General features: G+C 47.2%; 1 protein-coding gene across 1 annotated transcript in view; it reads left to right on the top strand.

Moving 5' to 3' along the window:
* The window catches only part of LOC137537151 (uncharacterized), a 226,508-nt gene that overhangs the window by 120,694 nt on the left and 85,719 nt on the right, over positions 1-20,095 (top strand). The window contains exon 6 of the mRNA XM_068259275.1: positions 19,131-19,766. Coding sequence (XP_068115376.1) covers positions 19,131-19,766 — 636 coding nt within the window. The remainder of the gene's footprint in view (positions 1-19,130; positions 19,767-20,095) is intronic.

The raw sequence follows: 20,095 nt of genomic DNA, 5'->3' as shown, positions 1-20,095 counted from the left end.
AGCCTATGGACAGTGACTGAGTGTCCTAGACTCCTAGTACAGTAAGAGTAAGTAGTAACAGTAAGTAGAACTAACTAATTACAATAATCAATCAGCGATCAGAAGGAAATGAAGTGTGGGTGTGTGTACACTCAGACAGTGAGTGCACGCACGCAGGAGCTAGTAGCCTATGAACACAGTGACTGAGTGTCCTAGACTCCTAGTACAGTAAGAGTAAGTAGTAACAGTAAGTAGAACTAACTAATTACAATAATCAATCAGCGATCAGAAGGAAATAGAGTGTGGGTGGTGTGTGTACACTCAGACAGTGAGTGCACGCACGCAGGAGCTAGTAGCCTATGGACAGTGACTGAGTGTCCTAGACTCCTAGTACAGTAAGAGTAAGTAGTAACAGTAAGTAGAACTAACTAATTACGATAATCAATCAGCGATCAGAAGGAAATGGAGTGTGGGTGTGTGTACACTCAGACAGTGAGTGCACGCACGCAGGAGCTAGTAGCCTATGAACACAGTGACTGAGTGTCCTAGACTCCTAGTACAGTAAGAGTAAGTAGTAACAGTAAGTAGAACTAACTAATTACAATAATCAATCAGCGATCAGAAGGAAATGGAGTGTGGGTGTGTGTACACTCAGACAGTGAGTGCACGCACGCAGGAGCTAGTAGCCTATGAACACAGTGACTGAGTGTCCTAGACTCCTAGTACAGTAAGAGTAAGTAGTAACAGTAAGTACAACTAACTAATTACGATAATCAATCAGCGATCAGAAGGAAATAGAGTGTGTGTTGTGTGTGTACACTCAGACAGTGAGTGCACGCACGCAGGAGCTAGTAGCCTATGAACAGTGACTGAGTGTCCTAGACTCCTAGTACAGCAAGAGTAATTAGTAACAGTAAGTAGAACTAACTAATTACAATAATCAATCAGCGATCAGAAGGAAATAGAGTGTGTGTTGTGTGTGTACACTCAGACAGTGAGTGCACGCACGCAGGAGCTAGTAGCCTATGAACACAGTGACTGAGTGTCCTAGACTCCTAGTACAGTAAGAGTAAGTAGTAACAGTAAGTAAGTAGAACTAACTAATTATGATAATCAATCAGCGATCAGAAGGAAATAGAGTGTGTGTTGTGTGTGTACACTCAGACAGTGAGTGCACGCACGCAGGAGCTAGTAGCCTATGAACACAGTGACTGAGTGTCCTAGACTCCTAGTACAGTAAGAGTAAGTAGTAACAGTAAGTAGAACTAACTAATTACAATAATCAATCAGCGATCAGAAGGAAATGGAGTGTGGGTGTGTGTACACTCAGACAGTGAGTGCACGCACGCAGGAGCTAGTAGCCTATGAACACAGTGACTGAGTGTCCTAGACTCCTAGTACAGTAAGAGTAAGTAGTAACAGTAAGTAGAACTAACTAATTACAATAATCAATCAGCGATCAGAAGGAAATGGAGTGTGGGTGTGTGTACACTCAGAAAGTGAGTGCACGCACGCAGGAGCTAGTAGCCTATGAACACAGTGACTGAGTGTCCTAGACTCCTAGTACAGTAAGAGTAAGTAGTAACAGTAAGTAGAACTAACTAATTACAATAATCAATCAGCGACGATCAGAAGGAAATGGAGTGTGGGTGTGTGTACACTCAGACAGTGAGTGCACGCACGCAGGAGCTAGTAGCCTATGAACACAGTGACTGAGTGTCCTAGACTCCTAGTACAGTAAGAGTAAGTAGTAACAGTAAGTACAACTAACTAATTACGATAATCAATCAGCGATCAGAAGGAAATAGAGTGTGTGTTGTGTGTGTACACTCAGACAGTGAGTGCACGCACGCAGGAGCTAGTAGCCTATGAACACAGTGACTGAGTGTCCTAGACTCCTAGTACAGTAAGAGTAAGTAGTAACAGTAAGTAGAACTAACTAATTACAATAATCAATCAGCGATCAGAAGGAAATAGAGTGTGGGTGGTGTGTGTACACTCAGACAGTGAGTGCACGCACGCAGGAGCTAGTAGCCTATGGACAGTGACTGAGTGTCCTAGACTCCTAGTACAGTAAGAGTAAGTAGTAACAGTAAGTAGAACTAACTAATTACAATAATCAATCAGCGATCAGAAGGAAATGAAGTGTGGGTGTGTGTACACTCAGACAGTGAGTGCACGCACGCAGGAGCTAGTAGCCTATGAACACAGTGACTGAGTGTCCTAGACTCCTAGTACAGTAAGAGTAAGTAGTAACAGTAAGTAGAACTAACTAATTACGATAATCAATCAGCGATCAGAAGGAAATGGAGTGTGGGTGTGTGTACACTCAGACAGTGAGTGCACGCACGCAGGAGCTAGTAGCCTATGAACACAGTGACTGAGTGTCCTAGACTCCTAGTACAGTAAGAGTAAGTAGTAACAGTAAGTAGAACTAACTAATTACAATAATCAATCAGCGATCAGAAGGAAATGGAGTGTGGGTGTGTGTACACTCAGACAGTGAGTGCACGCACGCAGGAGCTAGTAGCCTATGAACACAGTGACTGAGTGTCCTAGACTCCTAGTACAGTAAGAGTAAGTAGTAACAGTAAGTACAACTAACTAATTACGATAATCAATCAGCGATCAGAAGGAAATAGAGTGTGTGTTGTGTGTGTACACTCAGACAGTGAGTGCACGCACGCAGGAGCTAGTAGCCTATGAACAGTGACTGAGTGTCCTAGACTCCTAGTACAGCAAGAGTAATTAGTAACAGTAAGTAAGTAGAACTAACTAATTACGATAATCAATCAGCGATCAGAAGGAAATAGAGTGTGTGTTGTGTGTGTACACTCAGACAGTGAGTGCACGCACGCAGGAGCTAGTAGCCTATGGACAGTGACTGAGTGTCCTAGACTCCTAGTACAGTAAGAGTAAGTAGTAACAGTAAGTACAACTAACTAATTACGATAATCAATCAGCGATCAGAAGGAAATAGAGTGTGTGTTGTGTGTGTACACTCAGACAGTGAGTGCAGTGCGCACACGCAGGAGCTAGTAGCCTATATGAACAGTGACAGTGAGTGTCCCTACGGGTACAGTAAGAGTAAGTAGTAAGTAAGTACAACTAACTAACAATAATCTATCAGTAATCAGAAGGAAATAGAGTGTGTGTACACACAGACAGTGAGTGAGTGCACACACGCAGGAGCTAGCTAGTAGCCTATAAACAGTGACAGTCAGTGAGTGTCCTACTCCTAGTACAGTATAACTACAATACTATTAGTAAAGGACAGCAGAAATACTGGTATAGATGAGAGAAATAAACAGAGGACAGCTGCCCACAGAGGCAAGGCCCCCCTGAGGCCTAAACCTGTAAGCTTGCAGCAGCTGCCTGTCTCTAATGTAACACACAAGCTACTAACTAAAATACAATGTCTAAATAACTAACAACAATATAGGTGTGTATAGGAGGTGTATGTGAGCAAAAACGCTAGGTAAATGACCACAATAGAGCTCTTGCTAAGCCAAAGCACAAAGGAGCAACTCTCTCTCTGTACAAGTCTCAGGCAAGCACGGAGAAACGGAACATGGCGGCCGCTATTTATAGGGTAGGGGCTGGCCAGGGTCCCCCTCTGTGATTGGCTGCCATCAGAGGGCCTGGGAGCCCTCTGATTGGCTCTAAGGACATCAATCTGGGCTATGACGCTATTCGAGCTCGGTACCGAGCTCGAATAGCGCCGTTTGCTCGAATAGGTCGAATAGTGAATGGGCTATTCGAGTGTACTCGGATAGCCCATTCGAATAGCTCCAGCTATTCGGAGCTCGAATATCGAGCTCGAATAGCTGAAAAAGAGCTCGAATATTCGAGCTACTCGAATATTCGAGCTCTGCTGAGCACCACTGCGGGTGTTGCGGGGGGGGGGGGGGGGGGGGGCTGTTGTTGCCGGGAGGGGGGCCCACATCCAGATTCCGCATCGGGGCCCAGAGGTTTCTAGCTACGCCACTGAATAATAATAATACCAATTAAATGGAAAATATAAATCAAGTAAATAAATGATCTCAGGTAAATAAACTAGACCTAAATATGTAGCTATATGTAAATATGTAAAATAATAAAGGATGAAATGTATGTGTGGGTGAAGGCCGGGCGGATCGCTCAGAAACAGCCTTATCAGTCTGCCTGACAGACTGTACACACGCCGGACTGTCGCTGGAACGCCCGCCCAGCAGTAGGGTCTGACGGACCCGTCGTTCCAGCCTGTCTAGCGTCTGTACGGGCCTTTAGAATGTGAAAGGACAAGAACCATAAGCTCACTCACTGCTTTTCCTCTCAAGTGATTGGGATTAGTGATTTTGAAAAAAAAACACACCTGCACTAGGCAACACCCACCACCTCCTCTACTACCAGCTCTACTAGAACAAGGCCACACCCACCTCCTCCTCCTCTACTACCAGCACCAGGCCACACCCACCACCTCCTCTACTACCGGCACTACCAGCACCAGGGCACACCCACCACCCCCTCCTCTACTACCAGCTCTATCAACACCAGGCCACACCTACCTCCTCCTCTACTACCAGTTTTATGAGCACCAGGCCACACCCACCTCCTCCTCTGCTGCCAGCTCAACCAACACAAGGCCACACCCACCACCTCCTCCTCTAGTATCCAGCACAAGGCCACACCCACCACCTCCTCCTTTACTACCAGCACCAGGCCACACCCACAACCACCTCCTCTACTACCAGCACCAGGCCACACCCACCACCTCTTCCAACTACCAACTCCACCAGCACCAGGACACACCCACCACTTCCTTTACTACCAGCTCTACAAGCACCAGGCCACACCCACCACCTCCTCCTCTATTACCAGCTCTAGCAGCACCAGGCCACACCCACCACCTTCTCCTCTACTACCAGCTCTACCAGCACCAGGCCACACCCACCACCTCCTCCTCTACTACCAGCTCTACCAGCACCAGGCCACACCCACCACCTCCTCCTCTACTACAAGCTTTACCAGCACCAGGCCACACCCACCACCTCCTCCTCTACTACCAGCTCTACCAGCACCAGGCCACACCCACCACCTCCTCCTCTACTCCCAGCTCTACCAGCACCAGGCCACACCAACCACCTCCTCCTACTACCAGCATCAGGCCACACCCACCACACCCTCCTCTACTACCAGCTCTACCAGCACCAGGCCACACCCACCACCCCCTCCTCTACTACCAGCTCTACCAGCACCAGGCCACACATCTCCCACTGCTGGCCGAGGCAGGAGAATCTTATGAATGCCTGGATAAATCTACTGTGACCATCTGAGACACCTGAATCATATGCCATGGCATTGGCTAAAATGATTTGCACACAAGTATCAATATTCCTTGCACAGGGGTCAGTAACAAGAAAAAAACACACATATATCCAAACACATCACCTCCAGTTAGGACATTTAAATAAGTCATTAAGGAAAGGGATGTGTCAAAGTGGGTGTGGCCAGAAAAGTAGCAAAAAAATCAACTCTTGCACACTCGCATGCAAATGTTGATATCTGCCCACAATTGGCACAGCATGCCTTTCAAGTTTTTTCTTGCTCCGCCATTCCAGTGATCTGTCTGTAGACCCGTCAGTGCTGCTGGGGGTGTGGTCACTGACGATCAACCACGTCAGTGCTGCTGGGGGTGTGGTCACTGACGATCAACCACGTCAGTGCTGCTGGGGGTGTGATCACCTACTACTGAATTGTCACTCTTGCTAGATAGTTTCTATTGTCTTTTCTAAAAATGAATGAGAGGTGGGTCACTAACAACTGCCCGCCACCCACCACTGATTTCACAGATGGATGCCAGAAAGATGCCATTCATGCTGCTCCAATTCCCTCCAGACACATCTACTGTATATGCTAACTTCTATTTTATATAATAAGTACACTATAAAATCATTACTTCATTTCAGATCTCACTTTCATAAGACAGATGTTACATATTATGGAATCGCTACCCCCCCCCCCCCCCTTCCTTTAATCTGCCTTAGAATGTCTCTAGATTCATATACATAACCCAGTAGCAATGCTCACTGCTTAGCTGAGCTCCCTGGGGCTTTCAGGCACACATGTTACTGTTTTTTTACCACATTCCTTTTTCTAAAAAGCATTGGATTATCATTGACTCAGACCACTGTGGGGGAGGGGGGGGGTTGTGTCTGTGTTATATATGTATTTATTTATTTTATTTATAAAGTGCCAACATATGTGTATATATTATTCAAACTCTCATTTGCCTGACACCCAATAGGTCAATAAAATATAAATGTATAACTGGCGGGGCTTTTCCAATTGCACGAACATATCTATCAAATAAATTATTTTTATCATTCTATTGAAATTTCAAATCGTAAAACACATATAACACCAGCAATCACATGTATATGTTTATAACACAACATTCGATTTCTTGAGGTATAAAATAAATAGTTCTGCTTCATGGATATTATTTGCTTAGAGTTTGAATGTTCACTCCATGTCTGCATGGGTTTCTTCCGGGGAATCCAGTTTCCTCCCAGTTCCTCATCTCATAAACACACCCAGATAGGTTATTTGTTCTCCTCACCCCTTCCAAAAAATTAAATAAATAAATAAATAAGGGCTACAAAGACTACACTGGAAACATAAGTGGACCTCCCAGTCCAGACAACTTCTCCAGTAATTCTGCCTCCTCCTCCCAGTGTGGTGCAAAAAACGGACACTTCCTGTAACTATGGAGCCACATCCATATGGCAGCTCTACATCTCCAGCAACTATCAGGGGACTTATAATGATTATTATTAATCATTATGAAATGGGATGCATCTCTAGGTGAAGATGTTGTTCAGTGAAAAATAATAATACTAATAGTATCCCCCTCAGTCAGTCCCTTCACTGGCTGCCAGTTACACAAAGGATACAGTTTAAAATCCTTACTCTCTCCTACAGAGCTCTCCACAGCCTAGTTCCTTTCTATCTAAAGCAACTTACTTTCAGATACCATCCTACATGCAATCTCTGCTCTACTAACAATATCCTTCTGTTTTCTTCTCTGGTCACCTTTTCTCACTCCCGCTTACAAGACTTCTCTCGATCCTCTCCCCTCCTCTGGAACACTCTCCCTCAACACATCTGCCACTCACCCACACTTATTCTTTTTAGGTGCAATGTGAAAACTGACTTCTTCAGGCATGCATGCTCTCCTACCTAGGACACCTTGCCCACTGACCACCATTTCTACCACCCTTTACCTACTGTCCTATTCCACCTTTAGATTTTAAGGCCTTTTGGCCAGGGCTCTCTTCCCCCTTTGTCTCACAATGCTGTGTAATGGGTGTACATACCTCCCACCTCTGTGTAATGCTGTGTAATAGCTGTACATACCTACCACCTCTGTGTAATAGCTGTACATACCTACCACCTCTGTGTAATGCTGTGTAATAGCTGTACATACCTCCCACCACTGTGTAATGTTGTGTAATAGCTGTACATACCTCCCACCACTGTGTAATGCTGTGTAATGGGTGTACATACCTCCCACCCCTGTGTAATGGGTGTACATACCTCCCACCACTGTGTAATAGCTGTACATACCTACCACCTCTGTGTAATGCTGTGTAATAGCTGTACATACCTACCACCTCTGTGTAATGCTGTGTAATAGCTGTACATACCTCCCACCACTGTGTAATGCTGTGTAATAGCTGTACATACCTCCCACCACTGTGTAATGCCATGTAATGTGTGTACATACCTACCACCTCTGTGTAATGCTGTGTAATAGGTGTACATACCTCCCACTAGAGGTGTAGCAAACGGTTTGCCTGCGAACGGTTCCAGGCGAACTTTGGGGGTTCGCGTTCGCCTACGCCAGGCGAACTTTTCCGGAAGTTCGATTCGCCCCATAATGCACTATGAGGGTCAACTTTGACCCTCTGCATCACAGTCAGCAGGCACATTGTAGCCATTCAGGCTACACTAAGCCCTGGAGCCCCACCCCCCCTTATATAAGGCAGGCTCCGGCGGCCATTAGCCTCACTCGTGTGCCTGCTAGAGACAGACTAGGGACAGCTGCTGCAGACTTGTTCTTCTAGGGACAGATTAGTTAGGTTCTTGGCTGCTTAGCTTGCTCCTGGCTGATTGTTATTGCTTTTATAGCACCCCTCAATAGCTCTTTTCAGAGCTCATCCTGTATTTATTTATTTTTTTACTGTGTGTCAAACTGACACTTTTGTTGCATGCACAGCCTTGCTAATTGATAGTGTGTGTGCCACTGCCAGCAGCCCAGCACATTCAGTGACTGACTACCTGTGTGTGTGACAACTACCCAGTACTGCATATACCCCAGTACCTGTTGTGTTTACTTAACCCACCTCGTCATCACTGCATATACCTAGCATTGTGTTGAGTGAACCCACCTCACTGCATCTAAGTACCTTTACTGTTCAGTGAACCCAGCTCACTGCATCCTACTACCTGTTGTGTTGAGTGAACTTACCTCACTGCATCTAAGTACCTTTACTGTTCAGTGAACCCAGCTCACTGCATCCTACTACCTGTTGTGTTGAGTGAACCCACCTCACTGCATCTAAGTACCTTTACTGTTCAGTGAACCCAGCTCACTGCATCCTACTACCTGTTGTGTTGAGTGAACCCACCTCACTGCATCTAAGTACCTTTACTGTTCAGTGAACCCAGCTCACTGCATCCTACTACCTGTTGTGTTGAGTGAACCCACCTCACTGCGTCTAAGTACTTTTACTGTTCAGTGAACCCAGCTCACTGCATCCTACTACCTGTTGTGTTGAGTGAACCCACCTCACTGCATCTAAGTACCTTTACTGTTCAATGAACCCAGCTCACTGCATCCTACTACCTGTTGTGTTGAGTGAACCCACCTCACTGCTTCTAAGTACCTTTACTGTTCAGTGAACCCAGCTCACTGCATCCTACTACCTGTTGTGTTGAGTGAACCCACCTCACTGCATCTAAGTACCTTTACTGTTCAGTGAACCCAGCTCACTGCATCCTACTACCTGTTGTGTTGAGTGAACCCACCTCACTGCATCTAAGTACCTTTACTGTTCAGTGAACCCAGCTCACTGCATCCTACTACCTGTTGTGTTGAGTGAACCCACCTCACTGCATCCTACTACCTGTTGTGTTGAGTGAACCCACCTCACTGCATCCTACTACCTGTTGTGTTGAGTGAACCCACCTCACTGCATCTAAGTACCTTTACTGTTCAGTGAACCCACCTCACTGCATATTACTACCTGTCGTGTTGAGTGAACCCACCTCACTGCATATACCTAGCACCCCCCCCGAGATGGACAGAATGGACAAACCAGGTAGAGGAAAAGGTAGAGGCAGACCCAGCTGCTGATGCCACCGTAGCACCATCACCCCAGGGGGGCTCAGCGGTTTGAAAAATTTTTCACGTGTGTGTCTCAGATCGGATCAAAGCCATCTGTTGTCTCTGCCAGCAAAAATTGAGCCGTGGAAAGGCCAACACTCACGTAGGGACAAGTGCCTTACGAAGGCACCTGGAGAGAAGGCACAAACAGCTATGGCAAGAACACCTGAGGAAAAGCAGCACCCCTCAAAAGACAAGCCACCCTCCTTCTCCTCTTCCTCCTTCAGGTGCATCGTCTTCATCCACTTTCTCCCTTGCACCTTCACAGCCACCCTCCTCCACACCGCCTCTTCCCTTCAGCAATTCCTTCTCCTCTGCCCACAGCAGTACCCAGCTGTCCGTGAAGGAAGTATTTGAGCGGAAGAAGCAAATGTCTGCCAGTCACCCTCTTGCCTGGCGTCTGACAGCTGGCGTGGCGGAACTATTAGCTCGCCAGCTATTACCATACAAGCTGGTGGAGTCGGAGGCTTTCCGTAAGTTTGTGGCCATTGGTACACCGCAGTGGAAGATACCAGGCCGCAATTATTTTTCACAAAAGGCCATACCCAAACTGTACCGTGCAGTTGAGAGGCTAGTGGTGTCATCTCTGGCACACAGCGTTGGGTCAAGGGTCCACCTGACCACGGATGCCTGGTCTGCCAAGCACGGGCAGGGCCACTACATTACATACACAGCCCATTGGGTCAACCTGGTGACCGATGGCAGCAAGCAGGGAGTACGTGGCTGCGCAGCGGACCGACTTGTCACACCTCCACGGCTTGCAGGCAGGCCTCCAGCCACCTCCTCTCCACCTACTACCACCGATTCGCTTGTCGTCATCCTCCTCCTCCTCCTTGGCTGGTGCCACGATCTCCTCTCCAGCTACACAGCCCCAGCACCCCAGGGCCTATGCTGCATGCCAGGTACGACGGTGTCACGCAGTGTTAGAGATGTCTTGCCTGAAAGCGGAGAGTCACACTGGAGCAGCTCTCCTGGCTGCTCTTAACAAACAGGTGGAGCAATGGCTGACCCCGCACAAGCTTGAGATCGGCAACGTGGTGTGTGACAACGGCAGCAATCTCATTGCTGCGTTGAATTTGGGAAAGCTGACACACGTATCCTGCATGGCACATGTGCTGAATCTAGTCGTGCAAAGATTTGTGTCCAAGTACCCAGGCTTAGAGGACGTCCTGAAGCAGGCCAGGAAGTTGTGTGGGCATTTCAGGCGCTCTTACAAGGCCATGGCACGCTTTGCGGACATTCAGCGTAGAAACAACTTGCCGGTGAGGCGCCTGATTTGCGATAGCCCGACTCGCTGGAATTCCACCCTGCTGATGTTCTCTCGCCTGCTAGACCAGGAGAAAGCCATCACCCAGTACCTGTATCATTACAGTACAAGGACACAATCTGGGAGGATGGGGATGTTGTGGCCCAACAACTGGACACTGATGCGAAATGCATGCAGAGTCATGGAGCCCTTTGAGGAGGTGATCAAACTGGTGAGTCGCGATGAGGGCACCATCAGCGACTTTATCCCCTACGCCTACTTCCTAGAGCGTGCCGTGCGTAGAGTGGCGGATACAGCTGTGGAGGAGCGTGAACGAGAAGAGTTACGGCAGCAGGAGTCGTGGGAGCCATTTACACCCGAACCCGATGTTCCCACAACACCTGCGGCAGCACAGAGGGGGGAGGAGGAGGAGGAAGAAGAGGAGTCGTGTGGGGAAGGAGAGGAGTCAGACTCTGATGATGGTGATGATGAGGAAGGTGTTTCTGTGGAGGAGGAAGAGGCGGCGGAAGAAGAACAACCGCAGCAGCCTTCACAGGGGGCTTCTGCTGCTCCACGTTCCCGTGGTATTGTTCGTGGCTGAGGGGAGGAAGAGGAGTTGCGTCCCGTCACTGAGGAAGAGCAAGAGGAGATGGAGAGTACGTCTGCATCCAGCTTTGTGCAGATGTCCTCTTTCATGTTGTCCAGCCTGTTGAACTTGAGGGACCCCCGTATCAAAAAACTCAAGACGAATGACCTGTACTGGGTGGCCACGCTACTAGACCCTCGGTACAGGCACAAAGTGGCGGACCTGTTACCAACTCAACAAAAGGCGGAAAGGATGCAGCACTTGCAGAACAAGCTGTCGATGATGCTTTACAATGCATTTAAGGGTGATGTGGCTGCACAACGCAATCAAGGTACCACTGGCAGTAACCCTCCTCCTCCCAAGTCCACGCAGGCAAGGACAGGACGCTCCAGCGATCTCAGGGTGATGTCGGACATGCGGACATTCTTTAGTCCAACTCCTAGCCATAGTCCTTCCGGATCCACCCTCCACCAACGCCTGGACTGGCAGGTAGCCGACTACCTGGCCTTGGGTGTGGATGTAGACTCTGCGAAAAGCGACGATGAACCCTTGGACTACTGGTTGCGCAGGCTTGACCTGTGGCCAGAGCTGTCCCAATTTGCCATACAACTTCTCTCTTGCCCTGCCGCAAGCATCCTGTCAGAAAGGACCTTCAGTGCAGCTGGAGGCATAGTTACTGAGAAGAGAAGTCGCCTAAGTCACGACAGTGTTCAGTCCCTGACCTTTATCAAAATGAATGAGGAATGGATCACGGAGGGCTACTGCACGTCCGAAGACTAAGTCAGTCCCCACACACAGCATCTCTGCCTGCAGGCCGCTTGACTGCCTTCTCCGCCACCACCAACAGGGTCCAGGACTCTAGGCGGATTCCTGAATTTTTAAGGCCGCTGCTAGCAGCGGCCGCTACACAAATTTTTCTGGTGCGTGTACATGCCTGCCTAATTTTTCTGGCTGCACTGCGGGCGGCTGCAACAAAAAAACAAAAGGCATGTACATGTGCCCATCCCCCTTCGTGATCATTACCTTGCCGCGGTGAAGGGGCTTGCGCATCACAATGAAGCAATGACCGCCGGCTATTTGAGTGTCTCGGGTGGGGGTGGCACACAAAAGATAATAAGGTCGTTGCTTCATTGTGGTCAGACCAAATTTGATCAGCTGGACAGTCACTGTTGTTCTATCATTGAGCAACCACAGCCCGGCGACCATATGGGCTTGAAAAACGCCACAGCCTACACTCTGGCCACGGTGCGCACCAGTCCAGCATGGCCATCACTACGCAAACAGCTGTTTGCGGTGCGTTACACAGTGAGTTTGGTGTGTCAGTGTGAAGCAGAACTCTAATTACACTCCCTGATTGATGTATACACATGCAAGATGTTTGAAAGCACTTTAGGCCTGTCATTTAGCATTCAATGTGATTTCTGCCCTTAAAATGCTGCTTTGCGACAAATCCAAATTTTTACCCGGGACTTTGGGCATGTATCCCACTCCGCCATGCCCCCCTCCAGGTGTTTGACCCCTTGAAACATCTTTTCCATCACTTTTGTGGCCAGCATAATTTTTTCTATTTTTCAAAGTTCGCATCCCCATTGAAGTCTATTGCGGTTCGCGAACTTTTACGCGAACCGAAAATCGGAGGTTCGCGACATCTCTACCTCCCACCACTGTGTAATGCTGTGTAATGGGTGTACATACCTCCCACCACTGTGTAATGCTGTGTAATGGATGTACATACATCCCACCCCTGTGTAATGGGTGTACATACCTCCCATCACTGTGTAATGCTGTGTAATAGATGTACATACCTACCACCTCTGTGTAATGCTGTGTAATAGGTGTACATACCTACCATCTCTGTGTAATGCTGTGTAATAGCTCTACATACCTCCCACCACTGTGTAATAGCTCTACATACCTCCCACCACTGTGTAATGCTGTGTAATGGGTGTACATACCTCCCACCACTGTGTAATGCTGTGTAATGGGTGTACATACCTCCCACCCCTGTGTAATGGGTGTACATACCTCCCACCACTGTGTAATGCTGTGTAATAGCTGTACATACCTCCCACCTCTGTGTAATGCTGTGTAATAGGTGTACATACCTACCACCTCTGTGTAATGCTGTGTAATAGCTGAACATACCTCCCACCTCTGTGTAATGCTGTGTAATAGGTGTACATACCTACCACCTCTGTGTAATGCTGTGTAATAGCTGAACATACCTACCACCTCTGTGTAATGCTGTGTAATAGGTGTACATACCTACCACCTCTGTGTAATGCTGTGTAATAGCTGAACATACCTACCACCTCTGTGTAATGCTGTGTAATAGGTGTACATACCTACCACCTCTGTGTAATGCTGTGTAATAGCTGAACATACCTACCACCTCTGTGTAATGCTGTGTAATGGGTGTACATACCTACCACCTCTGTGTAATGCTGTGTAATAGCTGAACATACCTACCACCTCTGTGTAATGCTGTGTAATAGGTGTACATACCTACCACCTCTGTGTATTGCTGTGTAATAGCTCTACATACCTACCACCTCTGTGTAATGCTGTGTAATGGGTGTACATACCTACCACCCCTGTGTAATGCTGTGTAATAGGTGTACATACCTACCACCTCTGTGTAATAGCTGTACATACCTACCACCACTGTGTAATGCTGTGTAATGGGTGTACATACCTACCACCTCTGTGTAATAGCTGTACATACCTACCACCACTGTGTAATGCTGTGTAATGGGTGTACATACCTCCCACCTCTGTGTAATGCTGTGTAATGGGTGTACATACCTACCACCTCTGTGTAATGCTGTGTAATGGGTGTACATACCTACCACCTCTGTGTAATGCTGTGTAATAGCTGAACATACCTACCACCTCTGTGTAATGCTGTGTAATAGCTGTACATACCTACCACCTCTGTGTAATGCTGTGTAATAGCTGAACATACCTACCACCACTGTGTAATGGGTGTACATACCTCCCACCCCTGTGTAATGCTGTGTAATAGCTGAACATACCTACCACCTCTGTGTAATGCTGTTTAATAGCTGTACATACCTACCACCTCTGTGTAAAAAATGTTGTTAATTAGTTCACTGCTTCAGCTGTTATCCACTATTGTATTAACTGTTGTATTGCTTATTTTGTATTCTTTAGAAGAAGTCAAGTTCCGCTCAATGTTCCACATGGAGTTGAAGCCTTTATTTAATAATGAATATGGTAGACAAACAACACTACATGTTCACTGACGTTTCGGAGGCACACTGGTCCTTAATCAGCACGAATCCACATTGAAACAGTGAGTATATATATACATAAAACCACACCTCCCATTAGAGTAACTTAGGGGAAACGCCCATTTGAAGAAAGGGGGGTGCTCCCCTATAGTAGGGAGGATATAGTGCATTTTAAAAGCAATACAAAGAGCAATGGATAACAGTTAAGGTGATGTCATTTAAAGTCACACACAGTCGGTCTAATACAATCAGGTAACACAGAAAACAGTGAACAAAAGAGTGGGAAATCAAACTCAGTTCTTTATATAATGTGATTAAGGTCCCATCTATAGTTTAGCCCAGGCATGGGCAAACTTGGCCCTCCAGCTGTTGAGGAACTACAAGTCCCACAATGCATTGCAGAAGTCTGACAGCCACAGTCAGGACTCATAAAGGAAAATGCATTGTGGGATTTGTAGTTCCTTAACAGCTGGAGGGCCAAGTTTGCCCATGCCTGGTTTAGACCCTAATGGTGCCCATACATGGTACAATTTTTTCATAAAATCTTACCATTTCTATGTAATATAAGGGAAGTGCCTAAATTATCCTTTCAGTATATTCACTTAATTTACCCTTATACTACATAGAAATGGTAAGATTGTATGAAAAAATTGTACCATGTATGGCCACCATTAGGTATACGTGTATCTAACTGAAAGATCCAAAATGCCTCACGTATGAGTAGTATCTTATTCAGGTCACCCCCTCTGAGTGGTTTCCTAACCCGTTCATCTTTACACCAAAACAAGCGAGCAAGCATTTACTAAGTAACTAATGTTACTAAAGTTGCCATAATAGGCTGGGGGAAATAGGTCACCGACCTAAAACAATGAACTATACCAAAAACACAGAAATAGAAATCCCCCATATAATAATAATAAAACCAAGTACTGAGCGCAAAAAATATGTGAATACACACAGGATGTAAGGAAAGTACAAAATCTTTATTCATAGCCAACCATAGTCTAAAAAACAATTTAAAAACAAGGCAACCAGACCTGGGCCTTAGGCCCCTAATACAAAATAATCAATATAAACCCTGCGTATCAATTAATGACAATAATCCTGTGTGTGTCTCGCCCAGGGATCTCTATAGCAAGTAAATATATATTTTATGGAAACAGTGCCACTATGGAAAAATCCAGAATTTATTAACAGTATTGAAATAAAGTGGCACCGTATAGCAAAGAGATATCCCTAGATGATCACACACACACACATATATATATATATAAAGTCCCCTTGCAGCTTAGGCGGAACTAGTCGGACGGCGCAGGCAGCGCCCCTGCAGCCAGCCCTGAGACCCTTTCATCTATCTCACTAGGTAAGCCCTGCGCTGATGTTCTTTTTTCTGCTGCTACTGAGATTCACAATTTTTTCACTGTGTGCACCTTAAGGGAATAATCCCCCTTGTATACTTTGTTGAATTCTCACTTGCCTACCTTATCTATGTTATCCATTTCCCCCCTTTTTTTCACCTTTTATGTCCTTTTTAATTATCACCTATATTAGATATCATATATTTTGTCTATATTGAATTGCACTTGCACTTTATCTGCACTAGTGGCAGTTATTAAAGGAGAATCTGATATATATATATATATATATATATATATATATATATATATATATATATATATACATATGTGTGTGATCATCTAGGGATATCTCTTTGCTATACGGTGCCACTTTATTTCAATACTGTTGTGAAGAAACGCGGAAGAGCCGCCGCTACAAGTCAGCGGGAGGCGGCTTTTTCCGCGCATGACATGGCGGAACGCGGAAAAACTGCCGCGTCTGACGCGGCGGTTAGCGCGCATGGGCCTGTGGCGAACATTCTGACCCAGCGCGGGGAGGCCGCCGCCGGTGCGGATGGCGGTGCGACCAACCCCGCACACGGGTCAGCGAGCACATTGCAAGACAGTTCTGGTGTGGCTGGGACTGATAGTCCACCAAGGTTCAGAATGACGCGCGTGCGCGCAGAGAGGCAGAACTTATATGGCAGCCAGAAAAGGGTCAGCTGACCAAGCTGGTCAGCTGACAATTCTATGGCCTCTCATTGGTCCAGCACTTCGGGAGGTGCTGGAGAGTGTCTGTGTATATATATTGCTAGCTGTTCAGTTGCTGGTTGTCTGGCGTTGCGATCACAACGTGGTAGCACTCAGACCTGAGTCAGATCCTAAAGTGTGCCGGGACCAGCTGGAGCTGTAATCCTACACTTAGCTAGATTCTGTTGATAGTTTAAAGTACTAGTTTGATTGTGATTATCTGTTATGACCCATTGCCTGCCTGACTATTCTTCTGAACTCTGATCCTGTACCTTGCTATTCTGATACTCTGTTGCCGAACCCCGGCTCGCCCTAAGACTCTGCATCTGCCTCCTGATTCTGTACCTCGATATTTCTGATACCCTGTTGCCGAACCCTGCTTGTTAATTAGACCCCGCATCTGCCTTCTGAATCTGTACTGTATCTGTCTGTGTGGTTACGACCTGGCTTGTCCGACCTCGAGAACCGACCTTACTGTTAGAGGCGGTTCCCAGTCCTGGTAGTGACACTCCCTCCTGAGTGTCACTCTCGGTTTGTCCTTCCTACTCTCAGCCTGACTCCTCCTCCCGGGAGAGTCCAGGTCTTCGAAAGGAATTTGTGCAGTACTCCTTACTGCTCTGAGGCCTAGTCCTCTAAGTATTACAGTTGCACCAAACACTCCTACTCTACTCAGGTGTCCAGAGGTTAGTTTATATATCTGATTATCGGTGATACTGCAGATCATCAATAATCTGGTATATATCTGTATTCCCAGTGATACTGCACTGCAGATCACCGGTAATCAGATCCTCTCTGTGTTACACCGATCGTTACAGAACGCCAGACCAAATGCAAATGGACGCAAACAGTGATCGTCTGGGTGTACTTGCCGCTTCGGTGGAAAACATTAATCAAGTACTGGGCACCCACAAAACACTTATTGATGCCCTATCAGGGTCTGTACAAACCCTCCAGACATCAGTGGATCATGTGCGATCCCCTTCTAGCTCTGACATACGTATGCCGGTACCTGAAAGGTTCTCTGGCCACAGATCTGACTTCCGAAATTTTAGGAGTAGAGTGTTGTCCTATTTTGACTTGAGACCCCAGTCTTCAGGAACGGAGACTCAGAGGGTCACATTTATCAAAACCCTATTATCAGGTGATTCGCAGACATGGGCGTACAGTTTGCCCACCGGGGACACAGCCCTTACCTCCGTACAGGAGTTCTTTAAAGCCATGGCAGTAATTTACGACGACCCGGACCTTGCCGCGACCTCTGAGCGGAAGCTCAAGCTTTTGCGGCAAGGCAAGGGTCCGGTCGAAGATTATGCAGCTGAATTTAGAAGGTGGTCAGTTACAGCCAGGTGTGACACCTATGCCCTGTTGGATTGCTTTCTGTCAGGCCTATCTGATGAGGTCTCCGATCTGATGCTGAGTCAGCCCGAGCCCAGAAAGGTCGATGAGGCCAGTTCATCGGCCATTCGTATCGACCGCAGGCTGCGCCATCAGAGACAGACCAGGGGCAGTCATCGTTTCAGGTTGACATCTTACGCTGCACCTCCCGCTGCACCTCCAGTGACTCCCTCGCCTCCTGTCTCATCTTCTCCGGTCTTGCCTCCACCCGAGCCAATGCAGATTGGTCGGTCAAAACTGACTCAGGTGGAGCGAAGACGGAGAATGACTGAACAACTGTGTCTGTACTGTGCGGAAGGGGGGCATAGAGTTCGAAACTGTCCTAATAAGCCGGGAAACGCTACCGCCTAGGAGTTGTAAGGGGTAACACCCTAGGCGCCCGACTCGTACCCCTAGAAGAAAAAAAACGGTTGCTTTGTACAGTTACATGGGAATATAAGACCGAGGCCACGGAAGCCTTTATTGATTCATTAACTTTATGGATTTTGAGTTTGCTAAAAAAATTGGGTATTCCGCTCACAGCGGTGGAACCACCCATTCAGGTCACGGCAGTGGATGATTCTCCTCTGCAGAGGAATCATCCGCTGTCCCAGACACCAGAAGTGGAAATCACTGTGGGGGTTTTGCATTGGGAGAGATTGCAGTTTTTTGTGTTACATATGACTACGTCCACCATCATACTTGGCATGCCATGGCTACACCTTCATTCTCCGCACATTGATTGGGCCACCGGTCAATTAATTTCCTGGTCTGATCATTGTTTTCAACAATGTTTAGGAAGGGTGACTTTGGGTCAAACCAGCATTCAGGTAGAGGGGGTCCCTGAGCAGTACTTGGAATATTCTGATGTATTTTGTCCCAAGGCAGCAGACAAGTTGCCCCCACATCGCCCTTTCGACTGTCCCATCGATCTCCGTTCAGGTTGCATGCCCTCCCCGGGGCCATTTGTACAATTTATCTGTTCCCGAAAAATTGGCCATGCAAGATTATATCCGTGAAAATTTGGCTAAGGGTTTCATTCGCCCGTCCCGGTCGCCTGCTGGGGCAGGTTTCTTTTTTGTTAAGAAAAAAGACGGAGGCCTGCGGCCCTGCATTGATTACCGGGGCCTGAATAAGATTACGGTGAAGACTCGCTATCCGCTCCCCCTGATAGATGACTTATTCACACAGGTCACCAGTGCCAAGGTCTTTTCAAAGTTAGACTTACGGGGTGCGTACAACCTGGTACGAATAAGAAAGGGCGATGAGTGGAAGACGGCCTTTAATACGCCCGACAGGCATTACGAATATTCAGTGATGCCCTTCGGGTTATGTAATGCGCCAGCCGTCTTTCAGGAGCTCATCAATGAGGTCTTCAGGGAGGTGTTGGGGACATTCGTTCTAGTATATCTAGATGATATACTTATTTTATCCAACAACCTCTCTGAGCATAGGACCCACGTAAAATTTGTGTTGGAAAAACTGAAGCGGAACTCACTTTACGCTAAGCTGGAGAAATGTATCTTCGAAGTAACATCTGTCACCTTTCTGGGATACATTATCTCCACCTCAGGCCTGTCCATGGACCCTGCCAAAGTTTCCGCGGTTCTGGAATGGCCTCAGCCGGTTGGGTTGAAGTCTCTTCAGAGGTTCTTAGGCTTCGCGAACTACTATAGAAGGTTCATTAAAGGGTACTCCACAGTCATTGCACCCCTCACCAGTCTCACCAAAAAAGGGACAGATACCACTCATTGGCCTCCTGAGGCTCTGCAGGCATTCTCCACCCTGAAGGATCTGTTTTGCTCGGCACGTATCCTTAGACACGTGGACACTTCGTTCCTCTTTATTGTTGAGGTGGATGCCTCAGAGGTCGGATGGGGGCTGTGCTGTCTCAGCGGTCAGGCTTGCAGGGTCGAATGCACCCATGTGCCTACTTCTCTCGTAGGTTCTCCCCAGCAGAGAGAAACTACGATATAGGCAACAGGGAGCTCCTGGCCATTAAATTGACTTTTGAAGAATGGCGACATTGGTTAGAGGGAGCAGAACATATGATCATGGTTTATACTGATCACAAGAACCTGGAATACATCGAGGGGGCTAAGAGGTTGAGCCCCCGTCAGGCTCGATGGTCGTTATTTT

Source organism: Hyperolius riggenbachi, chromosome 10 (genome assembly GCF_040937935.1).
Source record: "Hyperolius riggenbachi isolate aHypRig1 chromosome 10, aHypRig1.pri, whole genome shotgun sequence".
Lineage (NCBI taxonomy): Eukaryota > Metazoa > Chordata > Amphibia > Anura > Hyperoliidae > Hyperolius > Hyperolius riggenbachi.
Note: the sequence above shows the minus strand (reverse complement) of the source record. Positions and strands in the feature narration are given on the sequence as shown.